The sequence below is a fragment of the Palaemon carinicauda genome, chromosome 2 (genome assembly GCF_036898095.1).
Source record: "Palaemon carinicauda isolate YSFRI2023 chromosome 2, ASM3689809v2, whole genome shotgun sequence".
NCBI lineage: Eukaryota > Metazoa > Arthropoda > Malacostraca > Decapoda > Palaemonidae > Palaemon > Palaemon carinicauda.
Genome location: NC_090726.1, coordinates 65,467,904 through 65,489,252, shown reverse-complemented (window position 1 = coordinate 65,489,252; position 21,349 = coordinate 65,467,904). Strand labels below are relative to the sequence as shown.

Sequence of the window (21,349 nt, the reverse complement as noted above, 5' to 3'; positions counted from 1 at the left end):
AGGCAGAGGTTGTGAATTGCATCCTTCAACTTAACCATGGTATACGTAATACTTTAATTTGGAATTATCCTACCTCTTTCCTTATCAGGCATCCAACCTCCAGCAGATAGTGGTAGTCAGTAATATGAACATCAGGGGCGGGGTTCATAGAAATAATTGGAATTTTGCTAATAAAATTTTTTATTTCTATATTCACCTGATGTTTATATGCCAATCCTTCTCCCCACTGTCTCGTGTTGTCAAGATGATAATAGTAATATTGACTCCGAAACTGAAAAGAAAAAGAGACTATGGCACGTCAGTACTTGGCTTCTTACCAGTTATCAATGCTAGAATGTCCCATTACTTTACTAAAGACATAATGGGAAAATTTTAGATTTTGCTATGGAGGGAGGGGAAATGAGAAGAGGTAATATGAACATCTGGTGATTATAGAAATACAAATTTTATTATTGAAATTCCGTTGTTTGCTTAAGTACTGAAATATGACTATATTGTAGAGAAGGGGGGAGACAGCTCATTATAGTTAGAGATATGTAAATACTGAGACAAGTAAATGTAAATATTAAGATATTAGAGGATAAAGAACACCTGCCAAGGCCATAGAGAATTTGTCTAGGGATTTAGTATGACAAGTAACAGTAAAAGTTGATCTAGAAGCCCTTGAACTTTTTTATATTTAACTGTGAATATTTTGTTTTTGCCTAGTATTGTACCTGATACTAAATTCTTTTAAGAATTCAAGTGTTATTTTATATTTAGAAAAAGTCTTTATTTGAACCAGAGATTGCAGGTGCTAAGTTAACTAAAATTTGGACCATACCTAGTAAATGCAGTTGTATACAAAACTATTTTGTTCCGACACAGATACAAACCTTCGCTATTTATAATAGGGTATTACTTTCGGGGCAGCTGAAAGACGAGCCATGATAATTTTAGTGAGGGATAGCTACCCCATCCGCTAGTTAGCAGGGGGTTGGGGGTGGGGTAGACTGGCTACCCCGCTCACTCACACCTCTCGACTGAAAAACCACTTTACTTTTTCGCTCGGTAGAGGACGGACATGCTGTCCTCCTCTCTCGCAAAGACTGGCCTTTATGTTTTTCGTTTATTTTTATTTTTGGTTTTCTTGTGTGTTTTCATTTATCTTACATATATTTGAGTGTATATATGTATAAATGGAAATATACGTTGTTAGATACATGTAACTTTAGTGCTGTTGACATCGTATCCAACTGCCTCCGCCGTAAGGTTGTTGTCCTTCGGCAGGTTCTCAACACTGCCGTGTGTTTGTTTCATTACAGAATTAAAGTTTATAACAGTTCAGCTCCCTTTCGAGGAATTATCTTACAAGGAAGGTGACTTATTCCCCAAATAGTGTATTTTGTGCAACAGAGCTTGAATTGTAATTGATAACTTTTTTTTTTTCACAGGTAACAGCGACGTAGTACACATGTGGTAGCTCGTGAGCTGCCCTCATTACGAGGTAGCATTCGCTGTCAACCTTCATCTTGATGTTCCTCCTTCGAGGGGAACTTCTCTCTCTCGCGAGTGAGAAAGAGAGAGAGAGAGAGAGATTTTTGTTACGCCTATGCTTTTTTCCCTTAGAGCTGGGATAAAGCTTTACTTTGGCTATGTCCTCTTGCGGGAGGACTTCTCTCTCGTTCGAGAGAGAGATTTTGTACGCCTACGCTTTTTTCCCATAGAGCTGGGAGAAAGCATGCCTTAGGCGATGTCCTCCTTCGGGAGGACTTCTCTCTCGTTCGCGGGAGAGAGTTTCTAACGCCTACGCTTTTTTCCCATAGAGCTGGGAGAAAGCTTGTTTTAGGCGATGGCCTTCTTTGGAAGGACTTCACTCTCGTTCGCGAGAGAGAGATTATTAAGCCTACGCTTTTTTCCCATAGAGCTGGGAGAAAGCTTGTCCTTGGCGATGTCCTCCTTCGGGAGGACTTCTCCCTCGTTTGCGAGAGAGATATTTTACGCCTATGCTTTATTCCCATAGAGCTGGGAGGAAGCTTCTTCGGGAGAACTTCCCTCTCGTTCGCGAGAAATAACTTGTTGGAGCTTGCTGATCCACCAGGGGCGGTGGCAGAGCTTTCTCCGAAGCAGGTTATCCCTACGCTTATGGTTCTCCTTCAGGGGCGGAGCAAGAGCCTTCTCTTAAGCCACTTTCTCCATCGGAAGGACAAACCTCTTATGCGGAGGTGTTATCTTGAACCTGCTGGTTCACCTTGATCCTTCGGGGTCTCGTTTGATCACTCTTTGGACTGGCGTGATCGTTTGAGCCTTCGGGCTCTCATCATGTTCATCCTGCTGGTTCTCATGACAGTAGGAGTCCTTCGGGGACTCCGCTCGAAACCTTCGGGTTTCAGTTACGCTGAACCTTCGGGCTCTCGTAACATTGAGCCTTCGGAAAGTGTGCCATCAATCACACCGACCTTTCGGGGTCTCGTGACAGAGGAACCTCGATTCCTCGTTACGCTGATCCTTCGGGGTCTCGTAACATTAGTTATGCAGAACCGTTGGGCTCTCGTAACTTTAGTCACTCTGACACTTCGGTGTTTTGTGACAGGGAAACTTTGGTTTCTGGTTGCGCTGACCCTTCGGGGTCTCGTAACATTAGTTACGCTGAACCCTTGGGCTCTCGTAACTTAGTCACTCTAACACTTCGGTGTGTTGTGACAGGGAAATTGCTGTTTTTCGTTACGCTGACCCTTCGGGGTCTCGTAACTTTAGTTACGTTGAACCCTAGGGCTCTCGTAACTTTAATCATTGACACTTCGGTGGTTTGTGACAGGGAAACTTCGGTTTCTCGTTACGCTGACCCTTCGGGGTCTCGTAACATTAGTTACACTGAACCCTTGGGCTCACGTAACTTTAGTCACTGACACTTCGGTGTTTTGTGACAGGGAGACTTCGGTTTCCCGTTATGCTGACCCTTTGGGGTCTCGTACCATTAGTTACACAGAACCCTTGATCTCTCGTAACTTTAGTCACTCCAACACTTCAGTGTTTAGTGACAGGGAAGCTTCAGTTTCTCGTTTGGGCTGACCCTCCGTGGTCTCACAACGCAGTTCACCCTGAACCTTTGGGTTCTCGTGACCATAGCCATACTTATATGACAGAGTTTGCGGGCTCTTGTTGTGTTGACCGTTCGCGCTCATACAACACAGGCTATTGTGAACCTTCGGGTGAACGTAGTAGTGAGTACTCTCGCCACACTGAGAGCTCTTGCGCGCACGACCGGTTTAGCGTACATAACCAAATTGGCCCGCACGACCAACCTTTTGCGCGCACGACCGGTTTGGCGTGCATGACCAAATTAGCGCGCACGACCGGATTAGCGTGCACGGCCAAATTGGCGCGCATGACCGGATCTGCGTGTCGGCATGCACGACCAATTGGCGCCTAGGACCAAATTGGCGCACACGGTCGATGTGGCGCGCATGACCATTTTTGCGCGCACGCACGACCATATTGGCAGGCGCGTACGACCATTTTGGCGTACACGATCAGATTGGAGCACATGACCATAATGGCGCGCACACACTACTAACTTGGGGCGCACGCAATCAGTTGAAGTGTGCGAACAACTCTTATGACAGAGTTTTTCGGATTCTCGTTGCACGAAGTGTTCACGAGTGCACAAGAGGTATACTTTCATGACAGAGTTTTCGAACTCTCGTCCCGTGAATTGTTCGCGTGCGCCCATCGTCATCAAGAGTTTTACTCTGATGACAGAGGGATGCCTGCTGCTTAAGGGTTTACGAATCTCTACAGGTAACTATGACACAGTTCCTTGGGTCCTGGTCATGTAACACGATTCCTGGAAATTCCATCAGGAATCAACGACAGAGTTCCTGCGGGTTCTCGGCACAACATCCCTTAAGGTCGTGAGAAAGGAATTCACAAATAGATTTTGAACCCCTAGGTTCTCATCCGTATCTCTCTCTTTCCGCGATCCAGAGTTTTTTGAAAACACTATGGTCGACCCTCCCCTCTACGGGATGGGTCTTCCTAAGGTGTGACTTGATACGTCACTCTACACTCCCAGATGATTACTATATCAGCTAATCTGGTTTCGCCAGCACCGGTCCTTTTGTTTTCGAACGCACCACCGTCATCTTTCCTCCACCTTCCCACTTCGAGTGGTTGGGTTAGCAGATGGAAATGAGCAGGGAATGAAAATGCTTTACATTGCAGTTCATTTCCCCTGGCAGGCCTTGCCTGAATTAGACGGTAGTTTTCTTAGTATCGAGAAAGCGTTCGATGGCAACCTCTTTAGGTAAGCGGTCGATGGCAATTATGTCTGGCCTTCTTGAAGCAAACCCCCACCTACGAGATTTCACCCTTTTCCGGGAGACTCGTTCCTAAGAAGTTTTTACAAAACTTCAATGGGTGTTAAAACTTCATGAAGGCTGTAAACCTTCCCGGAGCATGCACTCTAGCCAAGACAAAACCTCAAGGTTATTTTCTTAAACTCGGTTCTACCGTTTGATGGAGGCAGCCTCCCCTGTCATTGTACCCTGGGTATAACAACTTGCCCTTTTACACGATAGTCTTCCGAGACTTTCTATTCTTTCCTTACAGGGTTATTGTTTCGAACAATTAGTCCCGAAGGAACATTGTTAGCTGACGTTAAAAGAACGATAGCAACAGCGTGGGCATCTTTTCATTACGTTACGAACGTTTCAAACCCCGCCCACAGATAAACAGACATCCGTTTCTGTGTAATGAACACTGGCTAGCCCCTCATATAAAGAGGAGGAGTAAACCAAAGGGGAAATGATCACCTCTATAACTGTATATTTTTTGTTTGAGAACATGTTCGCTCTCATTCTAGAAAATATTACAGTTAGTCAACGATCAAAATTCTTTCGGCAATAATGTTGCAATTCGTTGCACATACATTATTCCCACAACCAGATTCGTTTCAAACGTTTCCTGGAGGCAGAGAATACGCATGCGCTAGCGCAAATGGACAAGTACATATATGCGTGCAAGCGATCTTTCTGCCAATAAGGGCTATATACATCTTCCAATTAGAACTCCATTCTATTAAGTTGTATATTTATATCCCTTACTGAAACCAGGTTATTCAGTACATTACTTGGCTACTTTTCTGTAGCCAGACATACGACATTTACGTTCTGTCTCCTTATAGGCATTTTTTCCGTTCTCCCGATCGGAAGTCTTAGTCTCCTACAGAGGCTTTGGCTGGAAACTTCTCAGAAGCATTTCTGTTTCCTAGTAGGGAACATTTAATATAAATGCTAGTTTACCGATCGGAGACGGAGAAGTACGAACGTTTTTTGTCCTAAGAAGGAGAAACCTCCGTTACGAACGTTTCCAACGTTCTCCAACTGAGTTCCGGACACGACTTTTAAGTCGAACTATGCATGTATACTTGTTATGCGCACAGTTCGGTGTTACTACTCGGTAGTACACTTATGCTCTTTACGCACCCAACAATAGATTGAAGATACGTCTCAATCCCCTCTTGGGTTTGGTTGGATGCGTTCGGTGATTACTGTACAGTCTCTTATCCGGAAAGCGATCTCTATGGAGATTTGCTATTATAACATAAGCTGTACTGATTAACTGGTTTACCGTTTGGTATCTGTCTTATTCGGCCAACCACACTGGATTAGTGGCAGTTGGAGGGAGAACAGGCTGTTCCCCTTCGTTGCAAGAACGTGCAATTGGTTACACGTCTCGACATCATCTCGAGGTGTGTTTATTGCTATGCACTCCCCCCCCCCCCCTCACCGCTGGACAATCCGCAGATGATGGGTGGCAGACGAGAGCTTCCGCAAAGAGGCCCGTCTTCTCGTCTTCCCTCTGGACCTGATGCTCTCGATAATGCATCAAAAGAGAGAGGGGGGGCATATGCCATACCATTCCATCCTCATCTGTTGGTCCGATTCAGAAAGGTACTAGCAGTCACCTCTCTTAGAGAACCATCTAGCAGTACAAAGCCTTAGATGGACAGAGGACAACTAGTTGCCCCCATCTGCTCACGTCATTCCTGGTATAGGAATGTGCTAGCAAAACCACCCAGATAGTGGGCTCTTAGTGTCTTGGAATCATCTTGTATCCAACAAAGCCTTAACTTTGTGGGGTCCCCCGACTGTGGTTATGCTCGCAGTGGCCCTGATCTTCAGGCTCCCACTCGACCATTCCCCAGGACCTCAAGCAAGATGTATTCCAAGATCGGTGGGGCGGCCTAGAGGTGTGCCTTGTTTTTCCCCCCATTCGGACTCGTGAAAAAGTCCTCAGCCAAGTCAGGATAAGGAGGATCTTATCAATGACTCCAATAGCTTCGTTATGGCATCCTGCAGAATGGTTCCCAGACCTTCTGTAGCCCCTGACAGAGCTCCAATAGCTTTGCTATGGCAACATGCAGAATGGTTCCCGGACCTTCTACAGCTCCTGACGGAGTTCAGAGGGATCTTCCTCCACGGCACGATCTTCCAAGCAGCCACATGCGAACACTTTCCTAAGCCGTAGCTTTGCTTCGACTTCTCGCCTGGGACGATCCTAAACCACCCCTCTCAGAGAGGCCTTTCGCAACAGGTTACGGAAAAGATGTCTAGGCACCTCAGACACTTTTCAGCGTCGGTCTTCCAGGCGAAGTGTTCGGTCCTTTGTGACTGATGTTGTGGAAAGGGATTCTCTCCCATCGATACTTTTACTTAGGCAAGTGTGAGATAACCTGTCCCCCGTCGGATCTCAACCTCCTCCTGGGAACGCAGTTCGGGTCCTTCAGTCTCTGAAGGCCCCTCTCTACGAACCGTAGGCCCAGCAGCAGTTCACTTCCTTACACGGAAGACGCCCTTTCTACTCACTTGGGCTTTTGACCAAGAGAATTAGTGTGTTGTACAATCCAACCTCTGATGTCTCCTACCCTAGGAGACGGGGAGAAGTAATCCTCAGCGGCGTCCCTGAGGGTATTGCCAAGACTCAAATCCGAGTGTGCTGTACCCTAGGTGCAGCCCATTTCGAATAAAGAGTCTTTGTTCAGTAACCGGTAACCCATCAACTGGGGTTTTACCCAGTGAGGAGTCTGTAGGGTTACCTTAAAAGAACGATACCAGCTCGGCCCGTGTGTCATCACTGTTGACCAGCACGGGGAAGGTCAAGAGGAGGACCTCAAGGATTTCCTTCCCCTCTGGGATCGGAAGGCAATTGAGGCTACTCTTAATCTAGACTCTCCTCCATCCTAAGACCCAGAGCTCGTAATGTCACTGGCGTTGCTACGTCCCTGGCGTTCAAGAAACTACTCTGTGTTGCAGATACTTTAAGTGGGCATGTGGAAGCGTCAATCGACCTTCACGGCTCACTACCTGCAAAGACATAACCCACAAGAACATGGAGACCTTTTCCATTGGTCCTGTGGTGGTCGCACAACAAATGGTCTAAACACCTCAGGCTCCTTGATGGACAAGTAGCAGAGGGCTGAGGGCTGAGGCTACCCGGAGTAGTCTGGGGTGAATGAGTAAGAATGTCTGGGTCCTTTCTTCCTTTCACCTTCTCCCCTCTGGGGAAAACAGCTCCGCAAGCCTCAGCATAGCTGACCTCACCTCGCTGCAGGTAAGACCCATTTCCCTTGTGCCTCTTAAGTATAGAAGAATACTTTGTTACGTCCCCAATACCTTTTAGAGGGAGGGTATTGGGTAAGTCTTTAAGAACAATAGGTTCTGTACTCGAGTTCCTATGTTAAAGACAAGCCACACTGTTAGTTCCGCTCACACACAAGCTTCTGCAGGCCGCTATCAGTGCATTACCTCATATCGGCACTGATTTTAGCGAGGGGAGGGTCCCTTCTACTATCGATCACAGATCGAAATAAAGAGGACCCCTGGTCATGACCAAGGCCAGTTGGTGAGGACTTCCTCCCTCCTAAGAGTAAGTCACCCTATTATAAATAGCGAAGGTTTGTATCTGTGTCGGAACAAATAATAAATTTGGAAATAATTTGTATTTTTCCTAACATACAAACCTGGAGCTATTTATACAAATTGGCCCGCCACCCTGTCCCCCGAGAAGTCCTGCCATAAAGCAAAGTGGTTACTCAGCCGAGAGGTGTGACTGAGCGGGGTAGCCAGTCTACCCCATCCCCCACCCGCTAACTAGCGGATGGGGTAGTTATCCCTCACTAAAATTATCATGGCTCGTCTTTCAGCTGCGCCGAAAGTAATACCCTATTATAAATAGCTCCAGGTTTGTATGTTAGAAAAATACAAATTATTTCCAAATTTGTTATGTTTATTTGTAGAAGATTGCCTTCCTTCTATTTTAGCCATTGTGTAAATAGTATATAACCATTATGCTGAAAAATCTTTGTTGATCTTGATGTACGTAAATTACTTATTGCCTGGAAGTTATTTTACCCTCTTGATAAAATGTCCTGGTATTTTTCCATGACATCAAAAGGTAACAGCAAAATGTTATTAGCAAACATGTTGCAGTTGTTAATGCAGTTTTAATAACTTGTTGAAGTCTCACAGTATTGAGATAACAGAATGTTTATGTAACAGATCTGTTGAAGTTCATTGGACTTCTGGTTTCCTTAATTCTTGCCTTTCTTATTCTGTACTCTATCAAATTATTTGTAGTTTTTTCCCTATTATGATATTTTGCTGACATGTTGCTTCTGTGAATACTAATTTGTCTCTGTTGTAATATTTAATGTAAAAGTTGTTAGACCTTTTTTTTTCTTTTTGCTGGTTAGACAAAGATAAGTAGTTGTTTAGGGGAAAATAGAAAAGTAAGTTTTTGGGCTAAGATTTGAATATGCACTTTAAGCAATTTTTGAATATTAGAAATTATCTTGACAATTTTTCTTTAAAAATCTCTACTCTAATTTCAGAGCCCTACAAGACGGAGCAGTCAGACTGTGGCAGAAGCAGACTCAACAGCCGACAGTCGCGGGTACATACGAAATCACGCCTCTGAGTATGACACTAGAAATGCAAACTACCTGAGCAGGGAAGACAGTTCAGCCAGGTATAACACAAGCACTAGTACCACACCCACCAGTAACTTGATTATCACGCCCGATTCTAATAATGATAACAATACTAACAACAATGTGGTTTGTCCCTTACAGTGAGTACACTAATGCGCTCTTGTGCACGTCTCTTAAGACACGTCATGCCCACCCTTCCCCTTAGAATTCTCTCCCTTATTTTATCAAATTATTGTTAGTTTAATTTTTGTTTTTGCCAGTACGATTCATTCTGGCATGAAATGCATGTGCATGAACCAATTTTTTGTATGTTTTTATTCCAGTGTGATAGGTAGCTTATAAGTGATGATATTAGGTTAAGGTTATCTTGCATCTGTAGTATTTATTAGTAAGGAAAGTTATTTTACTGGATATTTTGAAGATTGTACTTGCAGAATGAAGATACAACAATCACCTTCCTGTCATACTTTGGATTATTAAGAATTCTAAGATAATTACTTAAAGATAGAGCATATATTTATTTACATTAGCATTGATGAAAATTTTGACTTGAAAACATATACTGTTGTTTTTTAAATTTTGTTTCAACTTTTCTTGGTGGGTCAAATAATGTCCCGAATACTTCGTTTCACAAGGTTTTGTAAGTTAAGGAGGTTGCACCAATGGTTGATGCCATTTTCTTACATTCTCGTGTTTTATCGCTTTCTTTTTCAAATGATAGTATTGTTATACTCTTGTAATAGTAGATTTAAGATTCAGGATACCTTTTATCAGGACATTTTTCACACAGTTACTACCCCTCCGACTCTTAGCATCGTATTGCTTGTGGGTTAAGGGCTGGCTTCAAAGATCAACTACTTAAGACAGCCATATTTTGATCCTGAGTATCTGCTTTAAAACAAAATTAGCAAGGCTTTTCACCTTTTTTCTTGCTGTATGTTCTCTTCTATTAAGTTTGAATTTTCATTGCTAATATAAATGCTAATTTGAATATGGATTAGATTAATCTGAGTATGGAAATGAGAGTAAGGAGGACTGTATATCTCATCACCCATAAAATTTTCGTAACAACATGGTTGAATGAGATAAAAGAATTATATCAAACTTTGCCTTTTGGGATAGGTCTGATCCTGACAGACTAACAACTCTTGAAGCAGTGACTCTAAGCTGTGTATATTGAAAGTTCTTGCTAGAAGGTCACTATATATAACATGTGACAGAACCCAATTCTTTCTCTTCAAGTCTCCTTGGTAAGTGGGTGGCAAAAGTCATCCATATCTTGTGAGTACCAATCATAGAGATGTTTGAATCCAGACAGAAGACCTTATAATGTAGTATCATTGCTGTTACTAAACCATCACTAATAGTATCTCCAGATAGCTTAAAAGGAATTTTCTGTAGTTTCTTCTCAGATCATGTACTCTTTTCCTGACACATCACTAGGCAAAGAGGGCAGCTGACCTGAGGTGGGATCAGGGATTGGGTCATTCATATGAAAATAAGAAGTTTTGGAAAGAAGTGAAGAGAGTAAGGAAGGCTGGTTCAAGAATTGAAGGGAGTGTAAGATGGAAATGGAAGGTTCTTAAAAGGAGAGGAGGAAAGGAAAAGGTGGGCGGAATATTTTGAAAGTTTACTGAATGTTGAGGATGATAGGGAGGCAGATATAATTGCTGTTGCAGGTGTTGAGGTGCCGGTGATGGGAGATGAGAATGAGAGAAAGATTACAAGAGAGGAAATGAGGAGAGCACTAGATGAAACAAGAGTAGGAAAAGCATCTGGTATGGATGGTGTGAGAGCTGAGATGTTGAAGGAAGGGGGTGTGACTGTACTTGAATGGTTGGTGAGATTGTTTAATATGTGTTTTGTGTTGTCAATGGTACCAGTAGATTGGGTTTGTGCATGTATTGTACCACTATATAAGGGTAAGGGAGATGTGCGTGAATGTTGTAATTCCAGGGGTATTAGTTTGTCGAGTGTGGTGGGAAAAGTGTATGGTAGAGTACTGATTAATAGGATTAAGGATAAAACAGAGAATGCAATCTTAGAAGTACAGGGTGGTTTTAGAAGAGGTAGGGGTTGTATGAATCAGATTTTTACAGTTAGGCAGATATGCAAGAAACATTTAGCAAAAGGTAAGGATGTGTATGTTGCGTTTATGGATGTGGAGAAAGCGTATGAGAGAGTTGATAGGGAAGCAATATGGAATGTGATGAGGTTATATGGAGTTGGTGGAAGGTTGTTGCAAGCATTGAAAAGTTTCTACAAAGGTAGTAAAGCATGTGTTAGGATAGGAAATGAAGTGAGCGATTGGTTTCTGGTGAGAGTGGGACTGAGACAGGGATGTGTGATGTCACCGTGGTTGTTTAACTTGTATGTTGATGGAGTGGTGAGAGAGGTGAATGCTCGAGTGCTTGGACGAGGATTAAAACTGGTAGACGAAAATGACCATGAATGGGAGGTAAATCAATTGTTGTTTGCGGATGATACTGTACTGGTTGCAGACGCGGAATAGAAGCTTGGCCGATTAGTGACAGAATTTGGAAGGGTGTGTGAGAGAAGGAAGTCGAGAGTTAATGTGGGTAAGAGTAAGTTTATGAGATGTAAGAGAAGGGAAGGTGGTGCAAGGTTGAATGTCATGTTGAATGGAGAGTTACTTGAGGAGGTGGATCAGTTTAAGTACTTGTTGTCTGTTGTTGCAGCAAATGGTGGAGTGGAAGCAGATGTACGTCAGAGAGTGAATGAAGGATGCAAAGTGTTGGGGGCAGTTAAGGGAGTAGTGAAAAATAGAGGGTTGGGCATGAATGTAAAGAGAGTTCTGTATGAGAAAGTGACTGTACCAACTGTGATGTATGGATCGGAGTTGTGGGGAATGAAAGTGACAGAGAGACAGAAATTGAATGTGTTTGAGATGAAATGTGTAAGGAGTATGGCTGGTGTATCTCGAGTAGATAGGGTTAGGAATGAAGTAGTGAGGGTGAGAACGGGTGTAAGAAATGAGTTAGCAGCTAGAGTGGTTATGAATGTGTTGAGGTGGTTTGGCCATGTTGAGAGAATGGAAAATGGCTGTCTGCTAAAGAAGGTGGTGAATGCAAGAGTTGATGGGAGAAGTACAAGAGGAAGGCCAAGGTTTGGGTGGATGGATGGAGTGAAGGAAGCTCTGGGTGATGGGAGGATAGATGTGAGAGAGGCAAGAGAGCGTGCTAGAAATATGAATGAATGGCGAGCGATTGTGATGCAGTTCCGGTAGGCCCTGCTGCTTCCTCCGGTGCCTTGGATGACCACGGAGGTCAGCAGCAGTAGGGGATTCAGCATTATGAAGCTTCATATGTGGTAAATAATGTGGGAGGGTGGGCTGTGCCACCCTAGCAGTACCAGCCGAACTCAGCTGAATCCCTTATTAGGCTGGGAGGAACATAGAGAGGAGACGTCCCATTTTTTTGTTCCATTTGTTTGATGTCGGCTACCCCCCAAAATTGGGGGCTGTGCCTTGGTATATGTATGTATCACCACCCTGACTAAGTGAGGTAAATTCTTTCTAAACATTATGATCTGCAGCTTACCCTTTCCTAAGTGATGTTTACACAGCATCTCCGGAGCTTTATATATTTGTTATTGGCATCTTGCATAACTGAGATCAAGCTTCAGTCATCCAGGAATTACACCAGCTCTGCAAGTGTACCAATTTTTAATTGCAGCAGGTATCTCAGTATCTCAACCAGTGGCTATACTCACTTGAGGATGCTCATGTAATTTTATAGCTTAAAAACTGTTTTCCCATTGTTCAAACTTAGGTTTATCACCATCAAGTAATTAGATGTTTTTTGGGCCTGGAACCTGTTACAGTAGTTTTTTATGGTAGGGTGTATAACAGACACTTTGTATTGGCAACAGGTTTATTCAAAGGCTGAGATAAATAGGGTCGGTAAAAGGATGCCATATGACATAGAATTCCAATGAGGTGTCACCTAAATGCAATTTACCAAATAGAAAAGTATAATTGTTTCAATCATTAACTGTAAGATGGCACCACTACTACAATTAATGATATTAATTTTTGGTTTACTGTACAATTGATCTGGTAACAGGTACGTATCACCCAATTGCCTTGCTTATTACAAAGATTGAATCCGAGGTAGTTATTCTTGTGAGGTTATGAGGTGGGCATTCCTTATAGGAATTTTGGTTTTATTTACAAACTTGTTTTACATTATAAGAATATAGTTTATCTCATCTCAATCCAGCAGCTATAAATAAACTTAAATCATAATTTAGGAGGGATATCCAGAGACTGAATGTCCCAGTGTATGCCTGAAGGATACATTTTAATAAATTTTGAACTATTTGAATTAGAAACCAAGTTTCTGACACATTGTAGGTTTGTACGATGCCTGAATCTTTAAAGCCTGTGCTGAAATAAGGAAGGTGATTTTACCTGCTAACGTTCTTTATTCTTATAAAAAAGATGTAATTCACGTGAAATGGATAGGCCAATAATACCGAGATTATGTTTCGTGGTAAGGCTGTGGACGAGTAGGAATTTGAATGAAGAGAGTGATGAATCCCCAAAACCTCTTACTCTCCAGTTGAAACATGGTATTAAGCATCCTTGTGTGCTGAGTGTAGTTTGTAGCCTCTTGTAAAGTGGCAGGCGAATGCCTTTAGGGGGAGGAAGAGTCAAGCCTTCTCCATGGTCTGTCTTGGCAATGCTCAAGAAGACACCGTGGAAGTCTTTCACTTCTTCCGTCCACTCATTGAGTGCTTCTGTTACCGCTGCTCCTACTCCTGGCTCAGTACCTGGGGTGTATGTGTCAAGAGCAAGGAGTCCTCAGAGTTATGCAGTGGGCTTTTCAGGTTCTGGTGATGTGGGGTTCCCCTGGTGTTCGCTGCACTCCATTGGAGATTGGAGGCTCTTCTTTTGTTGCTGATGATAAGGTTGACTCAAGTCCAGCTTGGGCTTATTTTGGTATGACTTTAAGAGAGCTGGTAACCAAGGCTAACTCTCACCAGTGTCCACAGTAACAGTGTCCCTCTTGGTGATCCCATTGGTGGAATGCATGGTGTTGTCCCCATTGGTGCCTCCTCCATAGCCCTAAAGGGTTGTAAAGGCTTGTCCTTTGACACCTTTGCTAGTCAGTAAAGTTCCGACACCTGAATGTGTCATGGCTAAGGTAGGGTATAAGTTGGCTCCGGGGTCGAAAGCGTGTTTCTCCGGTGCTGGGAGTTATCAGGTGCATCACCCCTGACCTGGTCACGCCTTTATTTGCCACCCTTCTCGTTAGTGTGGCAACCCCCTAACCATTGAGTGTTCCCTAGTTTTGTGGTTCCTGTTGGAGCAACCCATATGGTTTCCTCCCTTTGGGAGTGTCGTCGTCACTCGCTCAGACCTCGAATCCTCTGCATGCAAAGCCGGTGTGGGTTGGAAAGAGATAGAAACTTGTGTATTCTTTTTCCTCTGCCTACTCCTCTTCGACTTCTGACTGATTTTGACGTTTCATATATGAAGGAGAATAAGAAGAGGAAGAAGTCAAAGTAGTCCATCAAGTCCAGTCCTAGTTGCAAGGCAAGTAAAGGGCTCCTTACGACACCACCTCATTTTCAGGGGGGTGGACGACAGCAGAGTGGTTCCCAGCATAGCCTTGTGTTTCATGGCCAGGCAGGACAGGGGTGTAAGGCCAAGTACACTTTCCATTCCTCAGTGATGGAGGAGCTGTGGCGCCCTCCATCACCCTTCCTACGTGGATGTTGGACTCCTGCTCCTTCCTCAAGTTGCAATACTTGAAAAGAGTGAATGGTTGAGAGGATGGCATGTAATGAAAGACCAAGTTGTTGTGGGTGGAGGGACATTTTCCCCATGCCTCATGGAGCGGGGCTATGGCTATCCTCCGTGCCGACCAGCAGAGGTTGGAATACAAATTACTTTTAAACATCTGACTTACCTGGTAGTTATATACATAGCTTAGTCCCTGACGTCACGGCAGAAATTTCAAAACTCACGGCAATCGTCGATTGGGTAGCTAGGTGTACCACCAGTGCGCCCTCTACCCAGGTACCTGGAACCATTCCAGTCATTCCTCAGATCTTCCGTGCTGCCGCACTGGTGACATCGTTGGATTTTTCACTCGCTGTAACTTGTGTATAATTGTAGTTATCTTGGTGATGTACAATTTGGTTTTGGCTTTCGCTCGTTTGGATTTGTTTTTGGATTTTCTTGAACCACGATTGGATTTTGTTATTTTGACCCTTGCTTGTTTGATCTCTCTTTAAAATATTCAAAATGTCTGACTCTTCTTCAACATTTAGAAGGTGTGTGAGAGGTTGTAAGACCCGGCTTGCTAAAGCCTCTTTTGATCCCCATTCCATTTGTGTAAAATGTAGAGGTAAAGTTTGAGTTGGTTGATCGTTGCGATGAATGTCTTATTTTGTCTGAGAGTGAGTGGTTGGAGTATGACCACTACACTCGTAACCTTGAGAGGGATAGGATTAGAAGGAATAAGAGTTTATCTCGTTCTTCTAGAGATTGTTCTCCTCCCCGTGTCAACGAACCTAATCCTTCCCCTGTAGTGGTAGTTCCAGATCCCACTACTGTTACTACTGATGAACCAACTCTAAAGGACATGATGGTGGCTATTCAAGCCCTGGGCGCGAGAGTTGAGTCGCTCGCAGCAGACAGAACCAAGTTAATGTCCGACGTTAAAGAATTAAAGAGTGCTAGTGTCAGTGCTAAAAGTGCAGTGAATTTAATCAGTGCAGTGGAGGTTGCGTCTGCTCGAACGTGTCGTTCTCCTAGCCATAGACCTCTTCCAAGCTCCCCAAACCCTGGGAGAAGGAATGTCGAACGGCAAAAGGAAACGAGAGGCGTTAGCGCCCAAGCAGGCGTCCTCTTGAGCGTACCTGTTGACGCTTCACAGGACGCTCACCCTCGCCATGGGAAAAGCAAGGTGAAAGTGTTTTCGTCCTCTTCGGATGACCCAGCGCCCAGACGGGGCTGGCGTCTCGCATCCAGACCTCTTAAGAGAAAGATTGACTCTGCCGATCAGCGTCGTGTCATGACGCCTCAGGCTCCTGGTTGCAGCCATTGGAGCGGTCCGGAGCGTTTTCCTTTCTGCTCCGAAGAAAGCTCTCCTGCCAAGCGCCCTGTTATGTCGGTAGGAGATAGAAGGATGTCGGAAGCTGTCAAGCGTCCAGCTCCACCGGTTGCAAGACAGTTTTCTGAGACTGGCATGACCTCGGTGCATGCTCCTCCTCCTCCTTCAGATTGGTTTTCGTCCCCTGGACGCTCTGCGCTTTCCTTGAGCGACGTAGAAAGCGATCTTGTGGTAGAAGCAACATCTCCTGTTTTGCCACAACAAGTTGACCCTAATTTTAGTATACTGCAAGATATGCAGCAGAAACTCTTCCCTCATGCAAGTCTATCAGCCTGCGGACAAGAAGAGAGTGGCTCACCAAGACCCCGAGCGTCAGGATTCTTCATACCTTGACGCCAAGCGTCAGCAGGCTAAGAGTCGAGAGGTTCTTGACGACGGGCAGCTTACCAAGCGTCGAGAGCCTGGTAGCCCTGATGCCGAGTGGCGTAAGGAGGAACTTATCGCTAAGCGTCGAGATGCGCATGACGCCGAGTGTCAAGCAGTTAGACGTGACGCCGAGAGTAAGAGCCTCGGACGTCGTGATGGCGCCAGATGACCCGAGTGTCAAGATCGCGAACGTCATAGTTCCGATCGTCAAGATCACGAGCGTCTTAGTTCCAAGCGTCGAGCATTGGGACAACGTGATGCCAGGCGTCATGATCTTGGACTCATTGATGCCAGAAGTCAGGATCTTAAGGAGTTGACTCCTGGGAAACAAGACGTCTCTACCTCAATTAGAGACCTGTCGGAGGAAGGGATCAATGATCACCTTTCCCCTAGTGATCTTTTTGAGGAAGTCTCGGAAGGAGAAGATCCTAAGACCCTTCATCCTTCGGTTGACTTAAAGAAACTCATGAGAGTTTTTACGAAGAGTTTCCGAATTATTTTGTGCCTGCTGCTCCTCGATCTCCGCCTTCAGAGTTTACGCTAGGGAAGGCGTCGAAGGAGTCTTTGTTCACAAAAAGGGTGCTGTCTCGATTATCTAAGAGAGCCTTGAGAATGATTGGAGACTGGATGCAATCCAAGAAGGACCAGGGAAAGACTACTTTCTCTTTTCCCCCGGCTAGATTGGCTTCCATATCTAGCGTTTGGTACGAGACGGGAGAAGTTCTCTGCTTGGGAGTTCCTGCCTATGCCCAAGGAGACTTTTTGAGTTTGGTAGACGCCCCTTGTCGGACAGCCAGGAGAAGGACCAAAATACTCTGGTCAACGTCAGAGCTTGATCATCTTCTCAAAGGCGTCTTCAGAGCTTTCAAGGTGTTCAATTTCCTTGACTGGACTCTGGGAGCCTGGGGAAAAAAGGTTTCTGCTTTGAAGGATGTGGACACAAAGTCTCATCCACATTGTCGTGCATGGATAAAGCCTTAAGAGACGGATCCAATGAGTTGGCGGCCCTTTATTCGGCGGGTGTTCTTAAGAAAAGAGCCCAAATGTGCTCTTTATTGTCCAATGGGGGTACACCCATTCAAAAATTGGAATTGCTGTACGCACCTCTTTCTTTCTCTCTTTTTTCCTCAAGAGTTGGTCAGAGAGGTCTCTTTCGCTTTAACCCAAAAGGCCACACAGGATTTGGTGTCAAAAACAGCAAGGAAGGTTCTGCCTCCTTCCTTCGCAAGCCGCAAACCTATGGAAGAAGCTCCATTCCCTCAGTTTTCGCAGCCCTTTCGAGGGAAAACTTTCAGTAGGGGTAGTTCCAGACCCGAGGGAAGGAGAGCAAGGAGAAGAGGATCGAAGCCAGGGCGAAGCAGAGTCTGACTGCATTCACCTTCAGACAGCAGTAGGAGCCAGTCTAAACAACTTCTGGCGAGCTTGGGAGAGGAGAGGAGCAGACCTTTGGTCTGTACAGTTACTAAAGGAGGGATACAAAATCCCTTTCATAGGGAAACCTCCTTTAGTAGTAGCTCCGATAGATCTCTTTGCCAGATACAGAGAGGAATCAAAGATACAGGCTATTTAACATCAAATATCTCTCTTGTTGGAGAAGGAGGCAATAGAGAGGGTGCGAGATTTGCGGTCACCATGTTTCGACAACCGCTTATTCCTGGTTCCCAAGAACTCGGGGGGATGGAGACCAGTCCTGGATGTAAGTGCTCTCAACGCCTTTGTTCAGAAGACAAAGTTCTCCTTGGAGACATCGAAATCAGTCCTAGCAGCAGTAAGAAAGGATGACTGGATGGTCTCTTTAGACCTCCAGGATGCTTACTTCCACATCCCCATTCATCCGAACTTCAAGCATTACCTGAGGTTCACGTACAAGGAGGAAGTTTTCCAGTTTTGGGCCCTTTGATTTGGCCTAAGCACCGCCCTTCAAATATTAACGAAGCTGATGTTAAATGTTGCAGGCATGCTACATTCAAGAGGTATCAAAGACTCCCTGTATCTGGACGACTGGCTACTCAGAGCTCATTCCTACAATCGCTGCCTGGAGGATCTACAGATGACGTCGAGGTTATCAGAAGAACTGGGTCTTCTGATAAACAGAGACAAGTCTCAACTGACACCATCCCAAGAGATCCTTTATTTGGAGAAGGAGATTCGGAGTCAAGTTTTTCGGGCTTTTCCATCTGCCTCAAGGACGGAGCAAACTCTCTTGAAACTTCATTGCTTTCTAGAGAAACGGAAGTGTTCTGTGAGAGAGTGGATGAGTCTGCTGGGAACCCTCTCCTCATTGGAGCAGTTTGTCTCCCTGGGAAGGCAGAATCTTCGCCCTCTTCAGTTCCACCTCAATCGTCATTGGGACAAGGGAAAGGAACTAGGGACAAAATGCATTCCCATTACGGAATCCGTAAAAAGTTGCCTTCAGTGGTGGAACGACCCAGTCAAACTTCAAGGAGGTCTCTCCCTGGAACAGAGGAACCCAGACATTGTGTTGTGTTCCGACGCCTCGGACTCGGGGTGGGGAGCAACACTGGGCAAGTTGGTGATCTCGTATCTCTGGACAAGATCTTGGATCTCTGGACAAAAGATCAGGAGATCCTCCACATAAACCAGAAGGAGCTGTTGGCAGTCCTGTTGGCCCTCAAAGGCTTCGAAGGGTCAGTACTGAACAGAGTGGTGCAGGTCAACGCCGACAACACTACAGCATTGGCTTACATAGTCAAACAAGGCGGAACCCACTCGAGGTCCCTTTACGAGACTGCGAGAGTTCTTCTTTACTGGGCAAAAGAGAAGAATGTAACCCTTGTAACAAGGTTTATTCAGGGGGAAAGGAACGTGATGGCAGACAGTCTCAGCAGGAGGGGTCAAGTTCTGTCCACAGAATGGACACTTCATCAAGAGGTCTGCAAGAACCTGTGGCGGATTTGGGGTCGTCCTTGTATAGACCTGTTCGCAACCTCGAAGACGAAGAAGTTGGAGACATACTGCTCCCCAGTGCCAGATCTCGAAGCAGTCCACATAGACGCTTTCCTTTTAGACTGGTCCCACCTGGACGTGTACGCATTCCCTCCGTTCAAGATTGTGCACAAAGTGATGCAAAAATTCGTGTCACACAAGGAAACCAGATTGAATCTAGTGGCCCCCTTTTGGCTCTCAAGAGAGTGGTTCACAGAGGTACTAGAATGGATGGTGGACACCCCAAGATCTACTCAAGCAACCCCACTTGGAAAGGTACCATCAAAACCTCCAAGCTCTACATCTAACTGCCTTCAGACTATCGAAAAACTCACAAGAGCTAGAGGTTTTTCGAAGGAGGCAGCTAGGGCTATTGCAAGAGCAAGGAGGTCTTCTACCATCAAGGTTTACCAATCCAAGTGGGAGGTTTTTAGAGAATGGTGCAGAGTCAACTCTGTTTCCTCTTCCAGTACCTCTATGACTCAGATTGCTGACTTGCTGTCATACCTTATAAGGAAACGTAGGTTTTCAACTTCTACCATCAAGGGATACGTCTTCAGGCATAGGAACTTGGACCTTTCTAGTAATAAAGACCTACAGGATCTTCTCAAATCCTTTGAAGCATCTAAGGAACGGCACCAGGAATCACCAGCTTGGAATCTGGATATAGTCCTGAAGTTCCTAATGAGTGACAGGTTTGAGCCCTTGCAGTCGGACCTCACTGTGAAGACACTCTTTTTGGTCAGTCTGGCGACAGCTAAAAGGGTCAGTGAGATTCATGCCTTCAACAAGAGAGTAGGCTTTAGAGATAACAAAGCTATCTGCTCCTTGCAGCTAGGCTTTCTTGCTAAGAACGAACGCACTTCTCAACCCTGGCCCAAGGCTTTTGAGATTCCGAACCTTTCGGATGTGGTTGGTGAGGAATTGGAGAGGGTCCTGTGTCTAGTAAGAGCCCTGAAGTTCTACCTGGAAAGAACGAAAGAGTTACGAGGAAAGTCAGAAGCTCTTTGGTGTTCGGTCCAGAAGCCTTCGTCACAGATGTCGAAGAATGCATTATCCTTCTTCATCAGGCTCTTAATAAGAGAGGCTCATTCACATTGTAGTGAGGCAGACCTCAAGCTTTTGAAAGTCAAGACACATGAAGTTAGAGCTGTAGAAACTTCTGTAGCCTTCAAGCAGAATAGGTCTTTACAAAGCATTATGGACACAACCTTTTGGAGGAGTAAATCTGTGTTCGCCTCACATTATTTGAAACGTGTCCAGACTCTTTATGAAGACTGCTACACTCTGGGACCATTCGTAGCAGCGAGTGCAGTAGTGGGGGAAGGATCTACCACTACATTCCCATAACCTAATACCCTTTTCTTCTCTTGGAACTATTGTATTTTTATGGTTATTTGTGGAGATTGGACGACAGTCCTCCACAATCATTGATTTTAGTCAGGTGGTCTGTTTGTTCCTTGAGAGTGCCCAGAACAAGGGTATTGGAGGAGGTCCTGTCACATAGAGGTATTTACACCGGTTTGACAGCTACTAGAGGTCTTCAGCCCCCTGGGTGGATCGTTGGATCTCGAAAGGAAAGCGGACATAATGAGGCAGGAATTCATTGACGTCAGGTTCCTTATCAGGTACAAACCCTTAAGCTTGTTCATTAACTGTTAAGTAAATTCCAACAATGTTGGCTGTCTCTGGCCCTCCACCAAAGGTGTCAATCAGCTATATATATAACTACCAGGTAAGTCAGATGTTTAAAAATGATATTTTCATAATAAGATAAATTTTTGAACATACTTACCTGGTAGTTATATATAATTTAATTCCCACCCACCTCCCCTCTAGAGACCAAAGGGCATGGAAGATCTGAGGAATGACTGGAATGGTTCCAGGTACCTGGGTAGAGGGCACACTGGTGGTACACCTG

The 21,349-nt window shown here is 44.8% G+C and overlaps 1 protein-coding gene across 3 annotated transcripts in view; it reads left to right on the top strand.

The window, feature by feature from the left end:
- The window catches only part of LOC137625647 (uncharacterized protein F09G8.5), a 223,814-nt gene that overhangs the window by 125,399 nt on the left and 77,066 nt on the right, over positions 1 to 21,349 (top strand). For all 3 annotated transcript variants that reach the window (XM_068356568.1, XM_068356558.1, XM_068356564.1), the window contains one exon: positions 8,873 to 9,009. In XM_068356568.1, the coding sequence (XP_068212669.1) occupies positions 8,873 to 9,009 (137 nt within the window). The remainder of the gene's footprint in view (positions 1 to 8,872; positions 9,010 to 21,349) is intronic.